At 39.2% G+C, this 12,490-nt stretch overlaps 1 protein-coding gene across 1 annotated transcript; it reads left to right on the top strand.

Moving 5' to 3' along the window:
- The first annotated feature begins 228 nt into the window (after positions 1–228).
- On the top strand, positions 229–1,134 carry LOC114086259 (mitochondrial ornithine transporter 2-like). The gene has a single exon (XM_027927496.1). The coding sequence runs from the start codon at positions 229–231 to the stop codon at positions 1,132–1,134; it is 906 nt and encodes a 301-aa protein (XP_027783297.1).
- Positions 1,135–12,490: the final 11,356 nt, after the last annotated feature.

The following is a 12,490-nucleotide window of genomic DNA, read 5'->3' on the forward strand; positions in this document are numbered from 1 at the left end:
AGGCTGGTGCCTGCTAGGGCCCCGCCTCCTGCCTGTGCGCTCGCGAGCAGCGCGAGGCCACCGGCCAGGGGTTACTTGGGAGGTTTAGCGGCCTACCCCCTAGGCTGTGTGAGAGCCGGCGGCCGGCGGCGGAGCCACCCCAGGTCCTGGGCGCAGGCGGATGTGGGCCCCGGGTCCTGTGTTCCAGAGAGTTGCCTTCCACCAAGACCCGCAGTTGAGTGGGCAAACATGAAGTCCAGCCCCAGCATCCAGGCTGCCATCGACCTCACAGCCGGGGCGGCAGGGGGTACAGCGTGTGTACTGACTGGGCAGCCCTTTGACACAATGAAAGTGAAGATGCAGACATTCCCTGGCCTGTACACGGGCCTCAGAGACTGCTTCCGAAAGACATACAACCAAGTGGGTATCCGGGGCTTCTACAGGGGAACCTGCCCAGCACTGATGGCCCAAGTCTCCCAGAGCTCTGTCCTCTTCATGTGCTACGGCTTTAGTCAACAGTTTGTTCGAAAAATGGTTGGCTTGGACAAGCAGGCAGAACTGAATGATCTGCAGACTGCAACTGCCGGTTCCTTTGCCTCTGCGATTGCTGCCCTGGTCCTTTGCCCCACTGAGCTTGTGAAGTGCCGGCTGCAGACCATGTATGAAATGGAGTTGTCAGGAAAGATAGTAAAAAGCCATAACACAATTTGGTCTGTCGTGAAGAGTATCCTTAAGAAGGATGGTGTCTTAGGTTTATACCATGGTCTCTCAAGCACTCTACTTCAGGAAGTAATAGGCTATTTCTTCTTCTTCAGTGGGTATGAACTGAGCAGATCTTTTTTTGCATCAGGGAGACCAAAGAATGAACTAGGCCCTGTCCCTTTGATGTTAAGTGGTGGAGTTGCTGGAATCTGCCTCTGGCTTGTTGTATTCCCAGTGGATTGTATTAAATCCAGAATTCAGGTTCTTTCCATGTATGGAAAACAGGCAGGATTTATTGGAACCTTGTTAAATATCGTGAGAAACGAGGGAGTACTAGCCTTATATTCAGGACTGAAAGCTACCATGATTCGAGCATTCCCTTCCAATGGTGCACTATTTTTGGCCTATGAATACAGCAGGAAAACCATGATGAGCAACTTCGAAGCACAATGAAATGTCTTGGTGAACCTGGATCCTAGTATATGAGTTTGGGAACTGCCATTCTTCTTAAGGTTTTTTCCAGACTATAAGACTGACATGAAATTGTTTTTGACTGTGTGGGAATTTTGGTTTTGTCTTCTCTTTCTCTACTCTAAATCTTAAGTATTATGAAAGGATCTCTATTTTAAACAACATGATTTGTGCTCACAATTGTATTAAAATAGAAAAGTTGCTGCTCTTGCCCTTGGTGGGATATACAGGCTGAGCCCTTAGCTTTATGTACCTCATCTGAAAGACTAAGTATACTTTCATCAGGACGTTTGCATAAACCTGTTTATGTATACATACAGCTTGGATGATTATGTGTTTTGAGTGAAATGTAAGTTGGTTACATATTTAGTCTCAGATGTCACCTAGAACACCCAGACTTGATCATGTTTCTTGAATGTAAATGATTGTTTTATCCATTGAAAATGGAGGGACTCTTAAAAAATATGCTTAACACATACACCACAGTAGGCAGTTTTTAGAAAGTCATTATATGTTGGGGCTGGGGTTGTTGCTTCGCAGTAGAATATGGGCCTAGCACATGCAAGGCCCAGAATTTTATCCTCAGCACCACATAAAAGTAAATAACAAATAAAATACAGGTATTGTGTCCAACTACAACTAAAAAATTTTTTTAAAAAGAAAGTCATTATATGGTAATTGAGAAGCAAAATAACCATTTAGATTTTTAAGTGGACAATGTACCTGCTTACTGGTGTGGCTTCCACATTCTTCAGTTAAAATTTCAGAGTAGGTATCTATATTTTCTCCTCAGTTCCCAAAATAGTGTCATCCATTTTCAAAGTGGGATTACATTCTGCAATGTGATGATATTGTCAGGTGTGGCCTAGAATACTAGGCCTTTGTGAAGCACCATGGCCTTCCTCTATATCCACTTCCCTTCTCCCCTCCCAAAGACCAGGATTTAGAATAAGGAAGGACATGACTGTACTTCTATTATTTGACGAAGATTCATGTAAATGAAAACAGTTCTTAGCTTCTGGTCAGTCTCTGAGTCCTGGCCTGGGTAGAATTCAGGGTATTCTGTTAACCCATTTTAGAGATTGTTGGTTCATTTTGGGTCATTCACTGTTATCTCTGCCTCCACCAGCCAGAACCTCTTCCAGGGAACAGAAAATGCCAAAGCAAGAGAAATTTTTTTTCCCACTTGGTGTTAAGAGTGACTGTACTCCCAGTTGAAGTTATCTCCTCTCAAGAAGAACTAGAGAGAACTTAGTGTTTTAATTCCATAGTAAGTAATTTCAGGGATGATCCATTCTTGAAGTTTACCTTGGGACCCATAACTCATTGCCATACTGTCAGTGTTAGAACCATCTAAATTTGGTACTGAGGTCACTGCCTTTTTTTTTTTTTATTAAATCAAGGCACCCATTTTCTTTTTAAAAATATTTATTTAGTTGTATATGAACATACAATATCTTTATTTATTTTTATGTGGTGCTAAGGATCGAACCTAGTGCTTCACACTTTTGAGGCAAGCACTTTACCACTGAGCTACAGCCCCAGCCCCAGGTCACTGCCTTTTAATGACTGTATATGGGGTGAATATATAAAGCAATGAAACCTAAGAAAAGAAATTTTATTAAATTATGCCATATGTATGTACATATGCACTGACAACCCCCCATAAGAAATTAATAACCCTCCACCAAAAGAGTACAAACTACCCTCAAAATCATAGTTCATTTGATTCCCACAGGCTTGGATTTCAACAACTATTCTCTGGACATATGGGTAAGTAGGTCATTCTTGTCACCACTGAACTAAGTTTCATCAATTTGTGCTGCTTCAAAACCAAGTGTCTCTCACAATAACAAGTGTTCTTAATCTTCTTAATCACCTATAAAGCTGAAAGGAAGTTTGCTGTCTCAATAATAGTTCATACTATGTACATCAATGATTGTTGGCAGAATGTTTTAAGTTATTCATATATTTAAGTTATATGTTTCCTACCTAAAAATTCAGTAACTACTGAATGGTGCTTTACCTGAGCAGTCTGGATTAAAGGTAGAAAACAGAACTGTTTTTCTGCAGGAAGTAGCCAATTTCAGGGTCCATAGTGCCCCTTCCTGGCACACATGAGCTAGTCTAAGTTAGATCAGTGCCAGTTGACCTTCTCACATGTCATCCATTAAAGATTTAAGCTAGGGCTGAGGTTGTGGTTCAGTGGTAGAGCACTTACCTAGCATCTGTGAGCCACTGGGTTTGATCCTCAACACCACATAAAAATAAATAAATAGATAAAATTTTTAAAAATTTTCAAAAGTTCATAGCCTCTAAAAAAGATTTAATCAGGGCTGGGGATGTGGCTCAAGCGGTACCACACTTGCCTGGCATGCACAGGGCACTGGGTTCGATCCTCAGCACAACATAAAATAAAATAAAGATGTTGTGTCCACCGAAAACTGAAAAATAAATATTAAAAAATTGTCTCTCTCTTACACCATATGTCCAAAGAATAGTTGTTGAAATCCAAGCCTCTCTTCTCTCTCTCTCTCTCTCTAAAAAAAATTTAATCAGGCTGGGTGCAGTGGGACATGCTTGTAATCCCAGTGGCTTGGAGTCTGAAGAAGGAGGATCCTGAGTTCAAAGCCAGCCTCAGCAATGGTGAGGAGGCACTAAGAAATTCAGTTAGACTCTGTCTCTAAATAAAATAAAAAATAGGGCCAGGGATGTGGCTGAGAGGTTGAGTGCCCCTAAGTTCAATTCCCAGTACCAAAAAACAAACAAACAAACCCAAAAGATTTAATCAAATACCTTCAATAGAAATAGTATGAAAAGAATTAAGAGTCAGTGGGAGTGAAGAAAAGAATTTTTCCCATTCTACTTGCTTAATTTGTGATTTAATACTTGAATCATTCCAAATCTGTATGTTAAACAAAATGTGGTAACTTGAAATAGTGTGTTTAAGAAATTTGAGTTTCTGTTATTCAATTATATACATAAAAATTTTTAACCCTGAACATTTATAATATGCTCTATTGAGCTCTTGGTATTTAGACACTAACAATATCTACTTTCTGACCTCAAGAATCTGATGGTTTAGATGCTTGTTCTATAATTATAAGAGTAATATTCTAGAATAAAACTTAGAAGAAAAAAATGTAGGATCCCAACTGTGGTGTGTGTGTGTGTGTGTGTGTCTGTGTGTGTAAAATCAGTAATTGAAGCTCTGAAATTAAGGAGTCCTTAGTTATTTTTGTACTATGATTGGAAGAAAAGTATGTTCTTTTTCTTCTGACCCTGGCATCTAAGGAGGAGTAATCATTACTTCCAGGACGTTTTTATGTACATAAAATAGTCACTGGCAATTTTTATTTCATTTTATTTTGGTATTGGAATTGAGTTCAGGGTCCTTGAGCATGCATGCTAGGAAAGTGCTCTGCCATTAAGATAGATTCCCAAGCCCTGGAGATTTTTGATCAATTATCCCTCTGTTCTGGACCTGTGTTTTCAACTTGATCAGCTCCTGACTTTGAAATCCCTGTTTTCAGCCAATAATTTTCTGGTCTTTCTGATCTCTTCAGACTTATGTGGAGTGGCCCACAAGAATTCTCTGAGAACCATTGTAGAAAGTAAATTATTTCATCCCAGTGCAGTGGTTCACACCTGTAATCCCAGTGGCTCAGGAGGCTGAAGCAGGAGCATTACAAGTTTCAAAGCCAGCCTCAACAACTTATTGAGGCCCTAAGCAACTCAGCAAGACCTTGTTTCTGGATAAAATATAAAAAAGGGATGTGGATGTGGCTCAATGGTTAAGCCCTCCTTGGTTCAATCCCTGGTACCAAAAAAGGTAAATTATTTCAATGTTGGGATTATTACATAGTTATTGCCTTGCTTTGTGACCTCCACTGTCTACAGCATTTTCAGCTTCCTCCTAGTGACAGCACTTAAATTGAGACCCTTTGTCCATATTTTTAAAAGGTGAAAGATGATTTTACTGTTTCCTGATCTCTTTGAGGTTGGTGGAACTCATCAGTACTGATGATGTTCTCTGTTTTCTACACCAGTCTCAAAGGCTTTGTATTACTGACTTTAGTCTGACTGCTGGAATGCAAAATTTCACAGGTAGGTAAGTAGTTTTGTAGAATATTGGTTTCTTTCTTGGCATGGTGGTACCTGTAATCCCAGCTACAGAGGAGGCTGTGGCAGGAAGATTGCAAGTTTCAGGCCAGTCTTGGCAATTTAGCAAAACCCTGTCTCAAAATAAATAGTAGAAAAGAACTGGGAATCTAGCTTATTGTACAGTGCCCCTGAATTCAATCCCCAGTACTGGAGAGAAAAAAAGGAAATTGGTCTCTTATCAACTATACTTATTCTCTGTGTGAAAATGTTCCCAGAAAAGGTATTTTCTTCTACAACCAGATAGTTGTGTATATAATATTTTGACACCAGCCTAGAGAAGTTTCACTGGGTTCTTCTCAGCAACCTGGACTTTAAGCAGATATTAACTGAAGCATCCCTCCATATGTGTCTGCCCACTGATTTACAATTGACACTTTCATGCTGAAGGGAAATGCACCTTTTATCCTTTGGAGAAATGTTGTATTTATCTTTTCAGTGCTAGGGATTCTTGAAGTAGCTTCATAGTGATATTATCCAAAAACCCCTTTCCCATCTTAGTACCACAAATGGGTTCTTTCTTGGATTTAGGTACCCATTTAGTCAGGAAGAGGCAGTACAGCAGGCTTATTCATCAGTTCCAAGTCTGGCTACATGGGAGCCCGTTGCTGCTTTAAGATAAGTGCCCTAGAGAATTTTAGAACACACCAGTCATTATTTTTCTATTCTCTTATTTTTATGTTGGCTTCTCCTGTTTGCTTTGCCATTAGGTGTCAAAGTGAACTGGCATGGTTCTTTTCTACTATTTATTTTGAGACAGGGTTTTGCTAAATTGCCAAGACTGGTCTGGAACTTGCAATCTTCCTGCCACAGCCTCCCCTGTAGCTGGGATTACAGGCACCACCATGCCAAGATGCCTTGACAAGACGCCCCCATCAACATCCAAACCTTGGGGTTGTTTCTGTTCAGTTCAAGCAGCCAAAGTAGATAGGAAGGCTCCTGGGTTCTGGGATTTTTTGTGAGAGAAGTCTTTAAGGCTTGGTTGAGGTTAAGCATTTCTGTAAGAATACTTCTTCGGTGATTCTGTGTGCTTTATACTTACATTTACTCTTTTTGATTTTTAACATGCTGGATCTCAGGTTCATAGAATTTATTTGATAGATTCTCATCATTCATCAATATATGACTTTTAAAAATTATTACTTATCCAATATAATTTCTCTGTGAATATATCTATATAGTTAAATATGTATATATTTAACTATTGTATATGTATATTTTACTGTTAAAAATCCAATAATCTTGTGGTGCTTTTATAGTTCATTTATTCTGAACACTGTAAAGTATTCCATCTTGTGAATGGAATATGACAATTTATTCATTCAGCTGATGGATATTTACATTATTATTTTTGGATTTTTGCTCTGTGTATACTGTCAATATATATTCTTAAGTAGGTGTGTCTTCTGATGTAAATGTGCAAGAGTTTCTTTTGGTTATATGTATAACTAAGAGTAGAAATTCTGGAGCTCCTCAGTGTTTATCTAGGGGTAAACTTAATCTGAACATCAAAGATAATGACCAAGCAACTATTTTCCAGAGTACTTACTCTGATTATCACTTTTTTTTTGGTACCAGGGATTGAAACCAGGGGCACTTAGCCACTGAGCCACATCACCACTCCTTTTTGGTTTTTTATTTTGAGTCAGGGTCTTGCTAAATTGCTTAAGGCCTGCTATGTTTCTGAGGCTGGCTTTACCTTATGACTCATCCTCTTCCTCAGCCTCTCACGCCACTGGGATTACAGACATGCACCACCACTCAGCACCCTGATTATCACTCTTACTTGTGATATATAAACCTTGAATCTCTTGGATCTACATCCTTTTCAATATCTGGTATTATCAGGCTTTTATTTTTTTTTTCCAAATGACTGTGTATATTGTCCTGGTTTTAATTTGTTCTTCTGATTACAGCAAAAAATGTTGAACATCTTTTCAAATTCTTATTGATGATATGCATTTCTTCTCTGAAATGTCTATTCATATTTTTATCACTTTTCTATTATTTTGTTTACATTGGCTTAGAATTCTCATTATATTCTTGATACTAATTGTTTTCAGCACGCACACGTGTGTGTGTGCGCGTGTATGTGTGTGTGTGTGTGTGTGTGTTGTATCTTTTCCTGGTTTGAACCTTATCTTTTTCTTCTTTTGATAAATCAAAGCTCTTAATTTTAATACAGTCACATTTATCAATTCTTTATTCTGTAGTTAGTGTCTCTAAAGGCATATATTTTTACCTCAAGGTCTAAAATATATTTACCCTTTTCCCATTAAGAGCTTTAAAATTTGTTTTTGGACATTTAAATCTTATTAGAAATTATTTATAAATGATGGTGTGAAGTAGTGATCCAGTTAAATCTTTTTCTGTATGATAACCACTTTAATTGAACATTTCCTCTTTTCCCCATTGATCTGTATGGCTAAATATCTCCCTCATTATTCATATGTTGACACCTTCAACTTCAATGTGATGGCATTAGGAGATGGGGGTCATTGGAATGTAATCAGGTTTAGATGAGTCATAAGGGTGTAGTCCCTATGAGAAATTAGTGCCCTTACAAAAAGATGAAGGGATACCAGAGCTTCCTTTTCTTTCTGGATGATGCAGCTACTGAGGAGGCCATCCTCTGCAAGTCTGGAAGACCAAGACCTGAATCTACTGGCATGTTGATCTTGGATTTTCAGCTTTTGGAATTGTGAAAAATAAACTTTTGTTGTTCAAGCCATCCAGTATGTGGCATTTTGTTATAGTATCCTGAGCAGCAATAGACAATCTGACTTGCTATTTGTACAGTTTTCTCATGTTCCATATATATGTAAGTCTATTTTTGACCTCTCTAATCTATAACATCAGGCATATTTTCCATCTCTTCATCAATACCAGACACTTCATCTTCTATAGATAACCATTTTTAAATTAATTTTTGTGTATCATGACAGTTATTTTATTCATATGTTACATATCTCTTTTTATTATAGAAAATGAATCTGTTTTAGGCTGACTTCACTCCCAAAGGATAAAGCAAAAAGTTTATGTGCTGCTAATTTATTAGGGAGTACATTTATAAAAAACATGTTAGGGACCAGGAGAGTGGAGCAGGAAGAGAAAGAGTCAATTTGAGGATCTAATATTGGATTGGCTATTATCAATTACAACTGATTTTTTAATCCAAATTCTCCAAGAAGACTGTATATTCCATTTGAGGAAAGTTAGTTGGGAAAGGGGAGATAGGGAAACTTTTATTTTTCGTCTTCACCTTCTTTTGATCAAAATTTTAGTTCACAGTCATTAACTACTTAACTATAATTGTGCACATGTGGGTGCTGAACAGGGCTACATGACATCTATTAGTTTCAACAGAAGGAATTTTGGGTGTGTCTAAAGACTTGAAGCACAGTTATGAAGCAAAAAGTGTTCCCAGGTTGCACCTGAGTGAAATTTGTTAGTGCCCACACGAAGCTGGCTGACATATGAGATAGGTAAGTGGGTTCAAATGGGGTATAAGAGGTATCTGATATAATATATTTACTGCATCATTGAAGGCCCAGTTCATGCTCTCCATTTGTCAATCTTCCATACTACAATGTGTGCCTCCATTTGTGTGTGTGTGTGTGTGTGTGTGTGTGTGTGTGTGTGTATGAGAAAAATATCTTCCACCAAAAGAAGAATAAATCCAATCCATGAAATTCCTTTTATGGTACAACCAAGTACAATTTCCGAAATGACTTAATATTAAGAGGATTAGTGAGATAAGCAATGGTAATTACTACATCATCTGGACCTGAGGCCAAAATCAATAGTCATCATCTCCCAACTGAACCATCTATTTTGAATGTCTAATTTTGCCAGGTGCAATATTTTTGCTTAATGAGAAGAGATTCATCCCTGAGGGATTAAAGACCTTAGTTGTGTGGTTCATTCCAGACTGTGGTTACTGTAGTTGCCCATTTACCATCAACAATGGAAACACCCAGAGATAGGTTAGTGAATCTTCTGAGTTCCAGATATATTCTTGCTTGTACCAATTATGTCATTATTAACCCAATATCCTCCATAGTAAATTTTCACTATAATTTCAACAGTTCTTCTCATTGCCTGATTGCATAGTTGATATGAACAGACCAACGTGACCAGGTGGTAGCAGATAAATCTGAATGGAATGCATCAAAGCCTAATGATTTTGTGAATGGGAAGCAAAAATGTTGCAATCAGATCAGTGAAAGCATTAGTGAGAGGGGCTAATTCTATCACTCAGTTCATGGACACATGGATTTAGCTTCTTGGAGCAGAGTTATTTGTTCAGCTTCTATGCTACATCTTAGTGGACAGCACCCTGACTCTTTCAAGATGATATCTGAAGTTAATGCCCATTTGATAGCTCATATCAAGTTATTAGGCTGGTTACTTCTGGAGGTGATGGTATACATGGCAAATTTGTGAATCTCTTGGTCATGTATCTGTTGTCTCATTTAATTATTTGTATATTTTTCCCCCAAATGGAGCTCTCAGTCTTAAGCAATGTTTTATAGGATATCATGTGATAGATTATAATTCTGTAAGTTTTTGGATGATATTTCTGACAGAGGCATTACAATAAGAGAAGAAAAAATACCTTCTAAAGCAGATATTATACTAGTAAGGATGAATAACTGCTCTTCAGAATGGGAGAGGTCTGATGTAATCAACCTGCTATTTGGTGTCAGTCTGGTTTCCTCAAGGACCAATATTGTGGAGTCAGCTTTCTTCTGCTGGCTTTCATACCAGGACTGGCAAGAAGGAGTCCATGCTATTGTGCCCATGCAAAGCCTCCATCTCCATCCCCCATGGCCTCTCTTCTCACAGACTAACCTTGCCCTATCAATGAGTCAGTTGAAGAGAGAGACTTACTGACATTGATGGAATGAATCATCCACTCCACCTAGTTGCTGAAGACCTGTCCTTTGATAGAATTCTCTGTGAGCATTGATGTGAGTTGTGATTTTGTTTTTTCACACTTTCTGAACCTTCCATATATTTATTTCCCAATTTTCTTGCCTTTAACAATAATTATGTTTCTTTCAGGTGCTGGACCAATGAGCCAATCATGTGCCCCTGCTTAGCTGTCTATGTATAGCCATAGTGCAGGGTGCTTCTCTTTTTATTAATGTTGCCACAGTCTTGCTGGGCACAAAATCACGAGCCACTCACAGCCTTGTAGATTCAAACAGCAATTCTTTATTCCCGAACTCTCACCGGCACTCTACATGCACATTCTGAGGAAAATTCACCCTCCACTGGGCTCTGCGTACCAAATACTCTCTGAATCCCGTGGAGAACTCAACAGGAACTCAAGGAGCGGGCGCCTGAGGCAGCAGGATATGCCCTATTCCCAGCAGGATCCACCCTAAACCTGGAACCTCCCTATTCCCAGCAGGATCCACCCTAAACCCAGATCCACCCTAAACCCAGATCCACCCTGGTCCTTGAGCAGGGTCACCTTTCTCAAACATTCATGCAATGTCACTGCAAATGACCTGGGTCCAAGGCAAGCCCATTTCCACAATGGAGAGTCCTCCCTCTAAGCAACATTGGGTAGGCTGACAAGGAAATTGCCATGTGTCATTCCTACTTGGCTATGGCTCTCAGCATCTCCCCCTTCTGATTAATTAAACAACAAGCAATGTGGCTTAGGGACGGTGCCTGTTAGGTTGTCCAATTCAACATATGGTCCTTACCCGTCATCGGATGATCTGACCTCTAGGCATCAGCCTCCTGTCTTAGGTTGGTACCACTGCAATTGGATCATACCCATCACTGACTACCGGTCCAGCATACAGCCATACTTGTGGATAGGCCTATGCACCAGTGTGTGTGGGGCTGGTGAGGTTCTTTGCCTCACCTCTGTTGGCCCCCAAATTTGGCCTTGGTGCCAGTGGGGGGTGAGGTTCTTTGCCTCACCTCTGTTGGCCCCCAAATTTTAGACCATCACTAGTAGAAGGGAGGAGGATACAGAAATGCTACGACACCAAGCCAATTGACGGCTCCTTTGGAAAAATTGTATCACCGGTGACACCATCAGCAAAGATATGCCAGCACTACCACAATTCGCTGCACCAACAGATAGTTCACAATGCATACAAGTGATACATAGTCCAGGCAAGTTCTGCAAGCAGTTCAAAGTGGAGGAATCGATCAATATGTCCATTTCCTCCCAAAGTAAATCAACTCCTTGATTGAGCATTTCTTGTTGAGTTATTATTCATTGATGCATCAGTTTATACAGTTTACTGTGATAGCTATCAAAGAAGCTGTAGTTTGGTTTTATCTTTGTCTTCACTGGCACTGGGATGAAGATAGGAATTCTGGCAATGAATGCTAAAAAGAAATTATGTAACATTACATTATCCTGAACAGAATTATTAAATATAATGAAAAGGAAAGGTGAAAGTAAACAAACAGATCTGTTAACCACCTTTAAAAATAATCCTTAACAGCTGTTTACCTAATTTAAATTAAACCATTTAAATCACGTGAATAAAAAAAAAATTCTCTCTCAGCAAAATGTGGGTTACAAAGTACACTGCTTACATCTCTGCTTACTTGGATGATTCCCCTTCACCATTGTCCTTTAGGATTAACCTTCAGTAGGCCTATGATTTGGCAGTTAAACATTTTTGGTTTGAGTCAACATGTATATCAATCATCTGTGAACTGGGGCAAAGATCTTTTCTCCCCTGTCATTTGGTCATAGAAAATCTTCCTGTGAAAGTGTAGATGTGAATTTGGAGATGCATCGGTACCATCGAGGTCAGTGAAATGGGAGTCTGTGTCACCAGTTCATGGGATTCCTTCTAGATCAGCTTGGAGTCAATCTTGAATATACTGTTTCTATTACACAAAGGATTTCTCTTATACTTACCTAAACTTATGATTGAATGGAGCTGATGATGTAAAGCCCATGATGGGCATCTCTGATGGTATAATCCCCTGGTGTTCCATAGTCTCACCTAGGGCCCAGGAACATGATCAGTTTATAAATGCAGATGGTTAATTTTGTAGATGATATGGGTCTATATTATAAGATTTATACTTTAACTTTCTTATTATGTTGTGCCAGAAACTCCACATAGCATCCTTATCCATTGGAGACATTTCTGTTGACATGAGATTAGCGGGATCCCGTCAAATTGGC

Source organism: Marmota flaviventris, chromosome 5, assembly GCF_047511675.1.
Source record: "Marmota flaviventris isolate mMarFla1 chromosome 5, mMarFla1.hap1, whole genome shotgun sequence".
NCBI lineage: Eukaryota > Metazoa > Chordata > Mammalia > Rodentia > Sciuridae > Marmota > Marmota flaviventris.